This window comes from Trematosphaeria pertusa (genome assembly GCF_010094035.1).
Source record: "Trematosphaeria pertusa strain CBS 122368 unplaced genomic scaffold BU26scaffold_7, whole genome shotgun sequence".
In the NCBI taxonomy this organism is placed as follows: Eukaryota; Fungi; Ascomycota; class Dothideomycetes; order Pleosporales; family Trematosphaeriaceae; genus Trematosphaeria; species Trematosphaeria pertusa.
The window spans coordinates 773,959-788,130 of NW_022987218.1; the positions used below are offsets into that span (position 1 = coordinate 773,959).

A 14,172-nucleotide genomic window follows, 5' to 3' on the forward strand; every position below is an offset into this window, starting at 1 on the left:
CAGAAGCCTTCAAAGCGAACGCTGGCCTTGTCATCGTCGCGCCTGAGAACAATCCGCTTTACACCGATGAAGAAAGGCCCTTCCCAAGAAAGACTGAGGCGATGAATATCACTTTCTCTTGCAGCACGGCCTCAATATCCACAGATAAAAAGACCGCGTCCAAGGCCGATCCAATTTTTAGCGTCTTCATGGACGAGTCCTCAGATGAGGAGGAAGAGGAGGACGAGAGAGAGGGCGAGGACGATGAAGAGGACGATGAATATGACCTCGAAGGTCATCAAGCCGACAACAACTTCTCTTCGGCCCAGCTGGACTGGATAGAGAGCAGCTGCAGCAACTTGGAAAACTTTATCATGTCCTACGGGTTCAGGTTCTATGATGAGAATGATGTCAAGGAAACAAAGGCGATAGTGGATGCCTTTATAGGCGAGGACAAGGGACCGGTTTGAGGAAGAGGATGGCCCAGGAATTTTACCGCTGCACCTCCTAGTACAGTGCCTTGACACAAGCTAGGATGTGCTTGACCTACAGCGACTACCTAGGGAACAAGAATATATTATCAATCACGCTCCGACGATGCGGCTGTATGGACTTTTGGACCGCTTGAGCATGCTTCGCACATAATTGACCGGGAATTCCTCTTCTATGAAGTGTAGAGCGTTGGGCCGACGTAATGGAACGCTTGAATTGTACAGCGTTACGGGGCTCGGGGAGTCAAATGGTTGCTGCCCAAGACTACAACTTCTGCTATTTGCTACCACTATCGACTAATTCGTTCACTCCCTAATTAACGGCTACGCCGTGATATTCCACGTATGATGAATCAACTACCTCAGCTGCAATTTATGTGCAATAGTCATGCTGGCACTAGAAAACGTCGCACCTCCCAAAATGTCAAACACGGGCATATCGACACTGAATACTTTACCCACCCAGTTCCGAATATCGATGGCAGAGAGGGAGTCGATTCCAAACTGGTGCATTGGCTTATGGTCATCCAGGCGATCTTCGGGGATACCAAGTATGATCGAAATGCGACGGACAAGGGCTCTGGAAACAATTTCGGCAGCCTCTGCTACGGATCCAGTGACAGCGAGCGTGCCTGCCATATCAAAGCTCTGCTCGCGCGGTACTGCTTTCCGGCCGCTATCCTTGTCAAGGCCATCTAAAGGAGCAACGTGATGCATATGACCCCAAAATGGCTGGGACATCGTGAAAGGCACCTCCTCGAGGTCCTTCCAATGTGCTGGGGGACGGAGCCCGATGATAGCCTGGCAGCCGGTAGGGCTTTTTCCGTAGGGGCTTTCTGGGTCACAGAAAATATCCAGTAAAGCGCAAATCTCCGTTACACATGTGAGTGCATGCTTCTCCACTCGCTGGACGTTTTCGAGTTCAGGGGAATGTTCCGCAAGATGTCCGGCATCGAGAACACCGCCTAAATCGATAGCCACGGCGCGTTCGCCTTGGGAGATTCTGTAGTGAGCTAAAGCGTCTGCGTAGGCATTCCCAGCATTATATGCTGCGAGAGATCCGGTTCCAAGGATGCCCATGACTGACGATAGGAGAATGAAGAAATCAAGGCCTTTTGGAAGCTCAGCGTGAAGGTTCCAGGAGCCTTGGGCCTTCCCATCGACTGTTGTTTTCCAGTCTTGAAATTCCATTTTTTGGAAAATGAGCTCCTAGATAAGATCTGTCAGTTTGCAGCCTTGGGTTATCGAAGGTCCGTTTGGTCTCTCGTACCGTCATGACCATCGTTGACTGGATGCAACCTTTGATAGGGGGCAATTCTCCCACACAACTGTTCAACGCAGATCTCAAACTCCATCTGTCGGAGATATCGCAACAAGGTGCTTCGACACGCACACCCTTTTCTATAAGATCCTTCATGAGGTCTCGGGCCTCGGTGGTCCGCGGACCAGATCGCGAGAGCAGAATCAGATAGCGAGCGCCCCGACCGACAAGCCATCGGGCCATCGCTCGGCCCAGACCACCAAACCCCCCAGCGATGAGGTATGTGGACTCAGAGTCAAAATGGTGGGGAGGGCTACGATGAACCCTGACCTAATTACACCAGTTGATTAGTTTAGTAAGGTCTGCGTAGGATGGCTGACTTACGTCTACACTATCTGATTCGTCAAACCTCACGACGACCCCTTTACGGTCGGCTGAGCTTTTCAAGCTCGAGAAGATGCTAGCCAGTTCAGAGGCTGGAAGGACCACAGTCTCATCTTTCAGGCTCGTAGGTACTAAGGAAGACATGTCGGTCGCATATTTGAGAGCCTCTGTGGTTGCCATCTCGACAGGAATCGTGACCAGACGTATGTTTTCAGGCGCGGAATGGACCACCTGGCGATCTTTGGCCAACAAGGGTATAGGGCCGAACCTAACGTACTGGCCGCCGGATGTGATGTAGTCCAGTAGAAGCCTCGGGGAATCTGTATGGTCGCCAAAGACAATGTCGAACTTTCGCTTCCCTAGAGTCGCAAGTGTTGACTGAGTTTCGAACCAAGATTTCGGGAAGACATGCTCTTCTGAAAGCTGCAGGCCCTCCGTGATCTCATGGCTCTCCTCTTTGCTACTAGCTGTCGTCCATATGCTTGTCACTCCCCGATCCTTAAGCAGTCGTATAGCAACCTGTCCAAAGGGGCTGGCTCCGTCGTGAACCAATACTGATTTGCCATACTTGATTCTACCTACCTCAACGAATGCATTATATGCACTCGCGAGAAGGGGAATGAAGATACATGCATCGGTAAAAGATAGAGCAGCCGGCAATTTGGTTACGAATTGGCGTTGAACCCGGACATGCGAGCGGAATGATCCTGCATGGGCAGCAATAACGCGATCCCCTGGTTCAAATGCGCAGTCTGAACCAGCGCTAAGAACTGTTCCCGAGCAATAACTGCCGTACAAAGGATTATCGCCTCCCCCCAGGAGTGTGCTGCGATCTCCAAACCGGAGGGAGACTGCTCGGACTAGAATCTCCACCGTGCCTCCAGCAAGGCTTTTTGATAAAGGTTCAGGTATTCGGACGTAGTGCGATTCCATGTCAGATCCCGGAAACGACGACGTGGACACTTTGAACCGAATCTGTCCGTCAAGAGGCGTCGACAACACTTCGTATGGTATAACTCTTGCATCCATGGCTGACTTGAGATCACGTGCTTCGACAAGACGTTTCGTGTGTAGGAGGCCGTCGATCTCAGTGTAGTCCTGTTCGTAACTCTGGTAGAGTGTCCTCGAGAGCATCTCCCTAGCGACCTCCACCAAATGCGTTTCCTTGTTGGTCTTTGTTTGGGCGAGCTCCAAAGCGACTGTCACAAGATGGAGATCATAGTACTCCGATCGCAGGGTTCTGGCAAGGCCATCAAGTAGACCGTGGTCAGGGCTCGCCTCCCGGCCTCCGCCAGCCGAAACCCAGAGCAGGTGACGCGATTTCTGTATGAGAAAAGACATGGGTTTCCACTTCGTCTCATCCAAGTCTGCAAGGAAGGATGGTCCGTAATCAAGTAGAAGGATGACTAGCGCCTCTTTGTTGATCTCAATGTTGGCCGCAGTTGCAAGGTCCAGAACGTGAGGCTGCAATCCAGTCAGATTATAAATCGGAGGAAGCAGGTCATCAGATAATAGTCGTTGTTGCTCCAAGCTTTTGTCAATGACCACAATTGCCTGATGCCGCGATTGAGGTTGTACAATTGGTGACACGGTCGATTTCTCTTCCGTTGCTGTAGCCACAAGCCAGCCCACTTGATGGGAATCTTTAGTATCAAAGTCACGCAGGACCATGTCGACGCCAGAGAATCCGTTGGCTCTTAATGCCTCATCCCACCCTTCGGGGGTCAGATTTGGCGACAAAACACGATCATCCTCAACTCCAAGCCACCATCCTGGAAAGACACCGAAGATGAATCCTGCGGTCCATCCAGTTGACCTAAGCAGCTCGTGCATAATCAGCTTCCCTCCGGGCTTGAGCGCTTTTCGAACATTCCGCAGTGTCTTTCCTAGGTTGGATGTAACATGAAGCACATTGTCAGCTACAACAATATCGTAGGACCCTTCCGTGTAGCCTTGGTCGGCAAAATTGTGCTCGATGTTCAATGTTCTGAACGTCATCTGCCAAACAAAATCGGCGAATTCTGTTCTGGCCTTCTCCAAAAATGCAACAGAGATATCAGTGAAATCGTAACGGTTGCATCGTAAAGAACGCATGGGCGTATTTGCACCTGCTCGAAGTGCGCTGGTAAAGTTCCTCGTGGTTGCTCCGGTGCCGCCGCCAACTTCGAGAAGGTTCATGCCGGGCCTTTGATGAGCTAGCAAATCGATGTAGCTTGCGGCTTGCTTCGCACAGTCATAATCGGCCCACTCATCATACCCACCTTTCAGCAGACCGGACTCCAGTAAGAGTTCGAGTGGTTGAACTTCGTCGTTAAACATTGCAATGATGTTTGAAGCCACCTCCGCATAGAGACGACCCATTTTACTTGTGCTGGAAATACTTTCGCTGAGCGCTTGGAACGATTGACGTATATTGCGGGTATGCGAGCCAGGACAATGTTCTTTAAGCTGGTGCTCAGCCCAGCTCAAGTACCACCTTTTCCATGGCTCTTGTCTCTCGAGTGCAGTGAGGTCTACAGCCTCGACCAGTAGTTCCAAGGTAGTGAGAACGAGTAGCTGTATGTCTTGATAGAAGCCTGACAGATCCTGAGTAATAGGACGGGAGCTGCGAAGCAAATCGCGTATCTCCGAGGAGCTCAGCTTGTCCAACGCGACCTTATACTCTATGTTCATGCAGAACTGTTTCGGGTTTGGGAAAAGCGCGGCTTCTGTCGCTTTCGAAGTGATGTTGACTAGTTCGAAATCCTCATACCACAACCGTAACCGTCCCGAGGGATCACTGCTCAATGCCCCACCAGTACAGGAAAATCCGCGCTTGGTGACGCTCTGAATAGTGGTACAAGCCGTCATTGTTGATTGATCAGGCCACGACAGGCCTTCGCTTGACACCCAAAGACATCCAATCCGAGAAGGGATACTTGTCGCCATTGGCTTTGTGCCCCCGCAAGATAAGGCTGTAAAGGCGAGATGAAGGATAGCATCGAGTGAAACCGGATGAACGACATGGTCATCCTCTGATAGTCGATATAGCTCCACTTCGGCCGTGGCTTGGCTGGATTCTCCATTATAGTGTTGTTGCTGCGCCGTGCGAAAGGCCGACCCGTATTTGTATCCGTTTTGCTCAAGAAAGGTGTACATATGTCTAGCATCAACTGGCTCCGTACAGTGGGATTTCGACGCTTCGAGGTCTTTCGCGATGGCACGTTGCCGTTTTATATTCTTTTGTCCCACCCAACCGTTGAGTGTTGCAGACAACTCTACGGCAATAAAGCCGCGGCAGTTGATGAGCCAGTCCTCGTTAGACCAGGTACGGATAGCAAACTCGAATATTTTTACATCGGGATTCGTGTGTTCTAGCTTGCGCAGATGAGTTTGCACTTCTAAATCCCCAGCAGCATTGCCTAGGTCCATTGGGCCTTCAATATGCACATCACGAAGGGTGTAGCCGTGTATCGCGTGAGCTCCCCCTATTAATTGTTTTGCGGCTTCGATCGCCATTACGAGCATACCGGTGGCTGGATACAGAGCAACCCCGTTGATGACGTGCTGCTCAGCCCAAGGCATCTCCGCAACACGAATGAAAACACGCCATCGCGCTTCAGAGGCATTCCAGTCCCTAGACTGAACACCCAGTAGCTGTGTAGGGCGCAATGATCTCAGGCGATAGTTTCTGCTTAGTCGGCTTTCGTCCCAATAGCGCTGAGAATGATCGAATGGGTACTCTGGCAGATCGACAAGTAATGAAGGTAGGGCTCGGCTCGAGGCTTCCAGTGGCGACGTGTTGATTGCCCGTAGGTTTACGGCATATCCAATACAGTGAAGATAGCCCAGAGCGTTGAGTGTTGATTCAGCAGCCGAGTGGCCTCTTTTCAAAACTGAGTTGTAGCCAATGGACTTCCCGCGCGCGGTGCGGCGAAGAATCTCGCGGAGCGGTCCTTGCAGTGTTGCGTGTGGTCCTACCTCTAGCAGGTGATCCACAACTGACGCAAATAGATGGCTTCGGTCGATTTTCTTAACAGCGTCGGGCTGCTCGCACATGACTGTCACAGCCTGAGCAAACAGCACAGGTGACGTCATGTTCAGCGCCCAGTAAGACGGATCCATGAGTTGTTCTGCTACAGCCCGCGCTCCGGTAACGCTGGATATCATTGGGATACGTCGTTTAGTGTGATGAGGTTTCGATACCGACTGAATGATTGATAGGTACTCCCTAGAGACATCTTCCATCTGGCCAGAGTGATAGGCTACTGGTACGCGGAGCTTCCGTGCAAACTCTCGCTTTGCATCTAGTTGTGCTTTGAGTTGGTCTATAAGTCGTGATTCGCCGGCGACTGTTATGTTGTTGGGACTGTTGATGCAGGCAATGCATATCCCGAACGTCGACGCGTGTCGGTTAAGGGCTGCGACCATGTCTTCGGCCTGATGTTGTGATAATCCAACAGACATCATGGCGCCTGCTGGCTTCGAACTCGAACCGTCAATCAATACCCTCGCGCAGAGGCCCCTATAGTAAGCCAATTTCCATGCTGACTCCGATGAAATATATCCGCCGGCGTAACTAAAATCGAGTGTTAGAATTGGTACCTAGTTTCTCAGGATGCTTGGATGTGGATCTCAGTGTTGACTTACGCGGCTGCGATTTCACCTGAGGAATGTCCAACGACAGCAGAGGGCATTACGCCAAAACTTTGGAGTAGGTTGACGAGCGCCACCTGCAAAACCGTACAAAGCGTTTGACTGAGCTCAGGGCTGTCTACGTTGGATTCGTCCTTGTCTTTCAGTAATTCGCCTTTTGTACATTAGCATTTAATACGTGCCTGCCTATAGACCTAGACAACTTACCTTTCACAGACCAATCGCAACCTAAGCTCTTCAGATAATGTTCAGCTTCATTCAATTCCATCGCGAAAGAAGGATAAGTCATGAGCTCCCTCCCCATAGCAAACCATTGACTGCCTTGTCCGCTGAATACGAACCCAATCCGAGGCGCTTTGGACCGTACTCTCACTGGGGAAGAGAGTCGTGACTGTAAGTCGGAGAGTTCTGCTGCAGTCTGTATCAATGCAAAGGATCTCCACTGGAGCTGACTTCGGTGGCTATCGAGAGTATACGCTAGATCGCCGAGGAAGGTTCCCCATGTTCGTGATATCGGCGAGCGTCTGGTCTTATACCAACCTTGGAACTGACTCGTCATTCGGGAAATGCCTTGTTTGTCCGCACTGCTCCAGAGAAGTAATTTGCACGGTGTTTCTTCGCAGACGTATCCATTCTTGTGTGTTACGTCACACACGAGATCGCGTACATGGGATAATCTCGGTGGGTGGGGCGATGTGTGATGTTTTCCCGATAAGGACCTCAAGCGTAGGTAGTTGTACGCGTCGTCAATAACGATGTGGGAGTTTGCGCCTCCATAACCGAATGAGTTGATTGAAGCCCTTCGAAGGCCCGTCCTAGGCCAGGGGTGCGCTTCTTCGGGAAACTGGTCAGTGGTCAGTATGTCCTAAGTAACTTTTCTTGTGTAATCCCATGTATTCCTTTATACATGATTTCGCAGAGGTGGGTTACCGCACACGCCTCTCTCTCAACCGAGCCGTGTCGTGAACTCTCTGCACTTACTTTGACTTTCAAGAACTCCGCGTCAATTCTGGGGTTCAACTTTTCGAAGTTTGCATTTGGAGGAATTATTCCTTTCTCCAGGACAAGAATGGTCTTCACGAGGGCCGCCAAACCACTAGCTCCTCCAAGATGGCCGATATTAGACTTGACAGCTCCTCTGTATTGATGATAAGCATTTGTATCCATAAAATGTAGACTGTAATCCATACACATAGACTGGATCTTCAGTGGAACGGTAATTCCGGAAGGTCGAACCAATGGCTTGTGCCTCGCGAGGATCTCCTATAGCAGTACCGGTACCATGAGCTTCGAAGAATCTGGTGTGTGACATGGAGAGTCCCGCTTTACGGTAAGTCTCCTTGATTAGGCGTTCTTGAGCGGAACGGCTGGGTTGCGTGATCCCCGGTGTTCGTCCATCTTCATTTGAGGCTGCTGACCGGATTACTGCGCGGATAGTATTTCCATCTTTGAGGGCATCAGAAAGCCTCTTTAGAAGGACCACTCCAACACCTTCCCCTCGAGCGTAGCCGTTAGCTCGATGGTCAAAGGAATGGCAACGGCTGTCTGGTGATAGAAAGTTAATGTTCGACATCCACATATATGACTCCGGAGAGCTGGCGGTATTACATCCCGCGATCATGGCCTGTGGTTGTCAGCTTACATGAAGATAAATTTGACGTCCGTAAGTACCATGTCACAAGAACCATTGCGCAACGACTGGCAAGCAATGTCGATAGCCATTGCAGAACTCGAACAAGCTGAATCAAGACCTATGCTCGGTCCTCGAAGATTGAAAAACCAGCTAAGTCGATTTGCGAGCATACTGATGCCAAAACCGAGCGCTGCGTACAACGGAGGATTCTCAGGATCTCGACATAACTGTAACATGTAGTCGAAACCAAAAGAACCCGTATAGACTGCAGTACGAGTTCCGGATATGTTCTCCATGGTGATACCGGCTACCAAGATCATTAGCCACATATTTATCAGAGACCCGGGTCTGAGGTGAGCAGTTTTCTCATTCAGGAGCTTACCGTTTTCCAGCGCTCGGTACGCCACCTCTAGAAGCCACCTCTGCATTGGATCAATCGAGCTCGCCTCAGTGGGCGGAAGGGAAAAGAATTCAGCATCAAAGACAGATAGATCGTCTTTGACAAAGTGCCCGCCCTTGATCGGTATCTCTTCGGGTGTTAGCACGTACGAATTTGAGTCCGTGCAAGAGGCTATGGATGATCCGAACTCACCGTATTCAACCGACTGTACTGATGGTGGAAGCCGTTCAGATTGATTCGATCTGGAGGGAACTCCGTCATTGCACATTTTCTCTCCATCATCATCTCCCAGAGGCCTTCAGGAGAAGTTGCTTCCTGTGGGAACTTGAAAGAAAAGCCGCAAACAACTATTGGATCAGTTTCATCTCCGTCCAGCCCGGGAAATACCTCCACGGAAGAATCGCTCTCTCCATCGTTCACACCAGGCAGCAATTCGCCGGTACGGCTAAGCGAACTCCTACGGCTACAGGTGTTGCACCTGGAGCCGCTCATGATTGTTGAAGACGTTAACCACGGGTAAGGAAGAAATCGGTGAGTTTGACCAACGAGAAGGATATGGGAAGACGAAAGCGGCGAAGTCGTGGCGAGTCGCTGAAGTTGAAGGCAACAGGGTATGTCTTTCACACGTTATGCTACGAAGTCCGGCTTACGGCTTGGCATCGGCAAGGATATATTGCTAGTCCGGCGGTTTGATGCAACTTCAATTAACAGTTCTGGATTTCAAGGGGCTCGGGGATGCCTTGCGGGCTCTCGCCGTACAGATAGGTTAAATACCTAGGTACATTCCGAACGTGCGTCTAAACACCCATGTATTGGCCCCCGGTTCCAGACCTGCGCTCAGCCAGGTCCAGCGTTCGGCGAATAGCATGCACCGATTCCACCAAGTAATCTTGGCGAGGGACTTCATGTCCGCCATCGTGAACCAGGATCTGTCGCTGTGCTGGATCACACATGCTGCTCACGTCTTCACCTCCAGTCGGCGCTATTGCATCATTCGATCCCCATATATGCACTGTAGGAATCGCGATCAAGCTCTTACCAGCGCCTTCTACATCCACCCCCACGGTTCTCCCCTCCATTCTGCAGGAAGCGCTGGATAAGAAAATTCCGCATTTGAAGGGGAGTTTCGCCTCACCCTCGCCTTGATCCTGCTGGAAATGCTGGTGCTTCAGATACATGGCAGCTAGCACAGCTCCACCAGAAAATCCCATGATAGCGTCGAATGGTCCTTCTGCTGATATGTAACGATCCAGCTGATTGATGGAGTTTTGGAGTTTAGAGAGATCCCGAGGATTGTAGAAGGCGTAGAATGACTCTCCGGGCGATGATAGCATTTCCAGCCCTGATTGGCCATGTCAGCACTGGCGTTGTTCGAGCAAATACGTGTACGCGCAGAGCCATTTGAGCTGAAAGAGTGCAATCACCTTCCGCCATAGGCGCCTGCTCGGCAGCCTCCACAAACTCATACTCATGTTCGTCTTCAAGTTCATGCCTCAATGGTGCTGAGTTCTATCAATATGGCAGCCTGAGCTGTTCGCTACACAACGAACCTGTTTGTAGCTGCATCATCTAAGGGAGCCGCGGAGTTTCAGTGTCTGAGTGCCATCTTTTCATACGTTACTAGAAAACCCTGAACTCACCTTACTGTTACTCCCGTTCCCATGCAGACATAGGATCTTCATGCCGGCGACAGTTTTCGGGCTGATCTTAAAAGAAAACAGAGTTAAGCAAAAGAACACAAAAAACGGGGTTAAGGCGCTCTTTGCAACAAGCACTGCATTCGAGCATAATTGGCTGATCAATATATATTCTAGTTACGAGGCTGTGCAGTTGCAGTATTGGACGAAGGACCGTAATGCACGAAGGCTTCCTCCGTCACACGTTAAAGTCTGGGAACAGGCATGCGCTGCTCCATACAGCTGTTACATGTGGTGCGACGTGTTGTAGAATAATTAATTATGATGCTCCGCATCGAGGTTCTTGGAGGATAATCGACGATGACCCTCGAAAACTCCACACAGTCTATGCGGCGCAGCAAGATATTCAACGGGTACAAACGCTTCCGGGCCGACCCAGCTGGTCTACGGCCCGCATGCGTCAGTTTGCGACCTGCATCTGCGACACTTCGATGCCAGCCAACGGTTCAGTTACGCGCAGACAGCAAATGGTTACGAACTCCGCAGCACGTACACGATGCAGCATGATTTCGACAGGGATCAACGCTTCCGCTTCCGGGCCCAACGGTCTGCCTGCACACGTCGGTCACCGACCTGCATATACATTACTTCAATGTCTAACAACGGTTCAGTCACGCGCAGACATCAAGAATCAAAGTTTGCAAAAGTTACACGGCACAGCATGGCATTCAAAGGGTGGTAACGCTGCCGGGGCTGACCTGATGCGTGGTCTGCATGCGTCGGTGACCGACCTGCACATGCATCACTTCGATCAATGGTCACGCGCAGATGTTACGATCACAGGATCGGAAACAGGGTTAGGACCAGCCAGGACGGAGGAAACGGCAGGCCAAGCCCGGGGTCACGAGACAAGGGGTCACGTGCAGGGTCACGGGAATGATCAGGACCACGTGACTTGGATTAGATAGATTAGACAGAGCTAGGTGGATTAGAACTAATCTATAGGAGCTAGGCCTTAGCACCTAATCTAGCTAAGAAAGGCATATATATATAACTAGAAGAAGCTTACTTCTTATAGCTTCTTATAGTTATTACTTTGTTTATTAAATTACTATAGTAACTTGCGATTTATAGTATTATTACGTCTACTCTTTTATTACTAAAGATTCTAGCCTAAAGTATACCTCTTACCTTCTCTTATAAAAGTAAACCTTAGTCTTAGTTAAGAGGATAGCTTGTAATAAAATAACTACTTAATGTTAAAGAGTAGAATAACTATATTAATAGTTAGAACTTAATCTAGAAAGGCCTAAGCCTAGAAGCTAACTATAGAAGAGTAGATTATAGAACTCTAATAAGTTATTATAGTACTCTAGAAGATAAGCGTTTAATAGGTAGAAGAGCTAGCTATAGTAAAATAATAGGTATAGACTAAGATTACCTTACTACAACGCTTTAATAGTAAGAAAGAAAACCTTAACGTATTTCTAGTAGCTATAGAACTCTACCTATAATACAACGCTATAGTATTTCTATAGAATAAGAATAAGATTCTAGAAGCTATAATAAACATAAAAGAGAAGACTTTTGCGTAAGCTAAACTCTATATATTAGACTAGCTAGAAAATAAGAGTAATATAAAGAGAATATAATAGTCTATAGACAAAATCTTTAAAAGCTAGACTAGGTTTATAAAATACCTTAAAGAAACGTTTAGAGAAGTTAACGCATATAAGGTAGTATAGAAAAAGTTATTCTAACTATAATAGACTAGATTAGTATTCTAGTACGTAGTAATATTTAGGTAGCTAAGCGCTTACCTAAACTAGAATAACCTTACGCTAGTAGAACTCTTCTATAAGAGATTAAAGAAGTTAGTTAAAGATAATATTACGTACGCTAAATAACCTAAGAACCTAAGTAACACTATAGAAATAGTAGTAAAAATTAACAACTAATAGTATAAATAAAACCTAGAATATTAATAGAGTAGAGACTACTCTATACTACTAATAGTTAGAACTAGATAACTATAGACTATATTTTAAGAAGACTCTATAGACCTAGACTAGGTTAAGACTCTATAGAAAGAAAAACAAACTCTATAAATAAAGAAAAAGGTATAATACTTTAAGAAAGAACTATACCTAGTCTATAGCGAAAAAGAACACTTCGCACAAAAATACCTAAAGAAAAAGAAAATAGTTAAAATAATCTAGGTAGACTATAATAGTCTTATATAGATAGTATACTATAATAATAACTATATAACGTACTAGAGAGATAAGGTTAACTTAGAATAGTACTCTACTAGAGTCTAGACTATTATGCTAGAATACTCTACGTATATAGAACATCTTACTCTAGAAGTAATCTAATAACATATTAACGCATAATAGTACTAGATATACGTAGAAACCTATAATATATAAAGCTATTAGTACGCATATTAGAATATTCTATTTACTAATAAAGAATTTTAGAAGGTATTAGACGCCCTTAAGAAAGTAGCCTAATTAGTAGAATACCTTATAGATAAGAAGGTATACTTATATATCTAGAAGATATACTAGAGCTTCTCTATAAACTACTCTAGAGCTAGAAAAGCTAAGTAGTAGCAACCTAGATATATAGAAAGAAGTAGGTGTTAGAACCTCTTCTATAAAGTATACCTAACTAAACTATCTTAGAGAAAGAAGCTCTCTTAACTATTTCTATATAACTAGAAAATTAAAGCACGCTTATAGCAGAAACTATACTAGTTATATAAGAAAAACTACCTAGAATATAACTATATCTACTAAGCTTACCTCTTAGTTATCTATAGTAGAGAAGAAAAGATAGTAGTTAAGACAGCTACTAGTATATAGAGACTAGACAATAAGAAAATCTAGGTAACTACGTATATAGATTCTTGTTCTAAGAAAGAAACTAGCTAGATAGTAATACCTAAACTAGTTAAGGTAGTCTACAGCAAGAAATATCGCGCTAAACTATAGAATTAATGTGCTATAGAATGCTAATATTATTAAGAATAGTACTAAACTATAGAATAGAGAGCCTAATACTCTAATTATTATATACTTAACTATAGATAGTACTTTCTAGAATAGAAATACCTATACTACAAGAAAAAGGCTAGAGATAAATACACAAAAATCTATTAAACTATATACTTGTTAAAATAATATCTAATACATATAGTAGAGAAAAAATAGAGAGTAGCACTAGCTACTCTCTTAAAGTTAAAAAACTAGTAGGCCTCTAAAGTAGAGGTCTAGCCTAGAAAGGCTCTATTTAGACTATAGGTAAGATTATTACTCTAAAACCTAGAATGCTACGCGTAAAAGCTACACTAGAAAATAAAGAGTTTATAGCCTATATAAATAGTAGAGTAGTAAAAACGTATATTTCTACTAGCTTAGTAAAACTATAGAATATACTATTCTAAGAAAAATAATAGCTATACTAAGTATAACTTATAGACGACTAGCTACCTACCTTTAGCTAAGAATAGATTTACTTAGAGACTAAGGCATAGGTGTTAAATGTCTAAGAGATATAGAAACAAAAATTCTACAATATTATAGAACTAGAAAATATAAATATACTTCTAGAGCTAGATTAGCTATAAAGACATAACTCTAACATTAGTTAGATTAGGTTAGAACTCTAAGAAAGGCCTAAAGTAGCATAAAAGGCTAGAGCAAGACACTACTTAAGAGCTTACTAAAAGCTAGAGGTAAAGATTA

At 46.3% G+C, this 14,172-nt stretch overlaps 3 protein-coding genes across 3 annotated transcripts; 1 reads left to right on the forward strand and 2 right to left on the reverse strand.

Annotated features, from left to right (window-relative positions):
• Positions 1–101: 101 nt before the first annotated feature.
• BU26DRAFT_564607 (uncharacterized protein) lies at positions 102–449 on the forward strand (the record flags this gene model as incomplete). The annotated part of the gene is made up of 1 exon (XM_033833296.1): positions 102–449. One exon carries the CDS (start codon positions 102–104, stop codon positions 447–449), a length of 348 nt encoding a protein of 115 aa, XP_033683921.1.
• Positions 450–730: 281 nt separating this feature from the next.
• Positions 731–9,349, reverse strand: BU26DRAFT_484031 (putative polyketide synthase). Its single transcript, XM_033825836.1, has 10 exons — positions 8,976–9,349; positions 8,766–8,910; positions 8,422–8,690; positions 7,941–8,374; positions 7,732–7,888; positions 6,958–7,594; positions 6,745–6,904; positions 2,116–6,673; positions 1,741–2,061; positions 731–1,679 (listed from the first exon to the last, which is right to left on the reverse strand). The coding sequence occupies exons 1-10, from the start codon at positions 9,273–9,275 to the stop codon at positions 828–830; spliced, it is 7,833 nt and encodes a 2,610-aa protein (XP_033683922.1). The 5' UTR covers positions 9,276–9,349; the 3' UTR covers positions 731–827.
• A 162-nt stretch (positions 9,350–9,511) lies between these two features.
• On the reverse strand, positions 9,512–10,544 carry BU26DRAFT_550808 (uncharacterized protein). Its single transcript, XM_033832069.1, has 4 exons — positions 10,420–10,544; positions 10,334–10,348; positions 10,208–10,285; positions 9,512–10,125 (listed from the first exon to the last, which is right to left on the reverse strand). Exons 1-4 carry the CDS (start codon positions 10,463–10,465, stop codon positions 9,581–9,583), a joined length of 684 nt encoding a protein of 227 aa, XP_033683923.1. The 5' UTR covers positions 10,466–10,544; the 3' UTR covers positions 9,512–9,580.
• Positions 10,545–14,172: the final 3,628 nt, after the last annotated feature.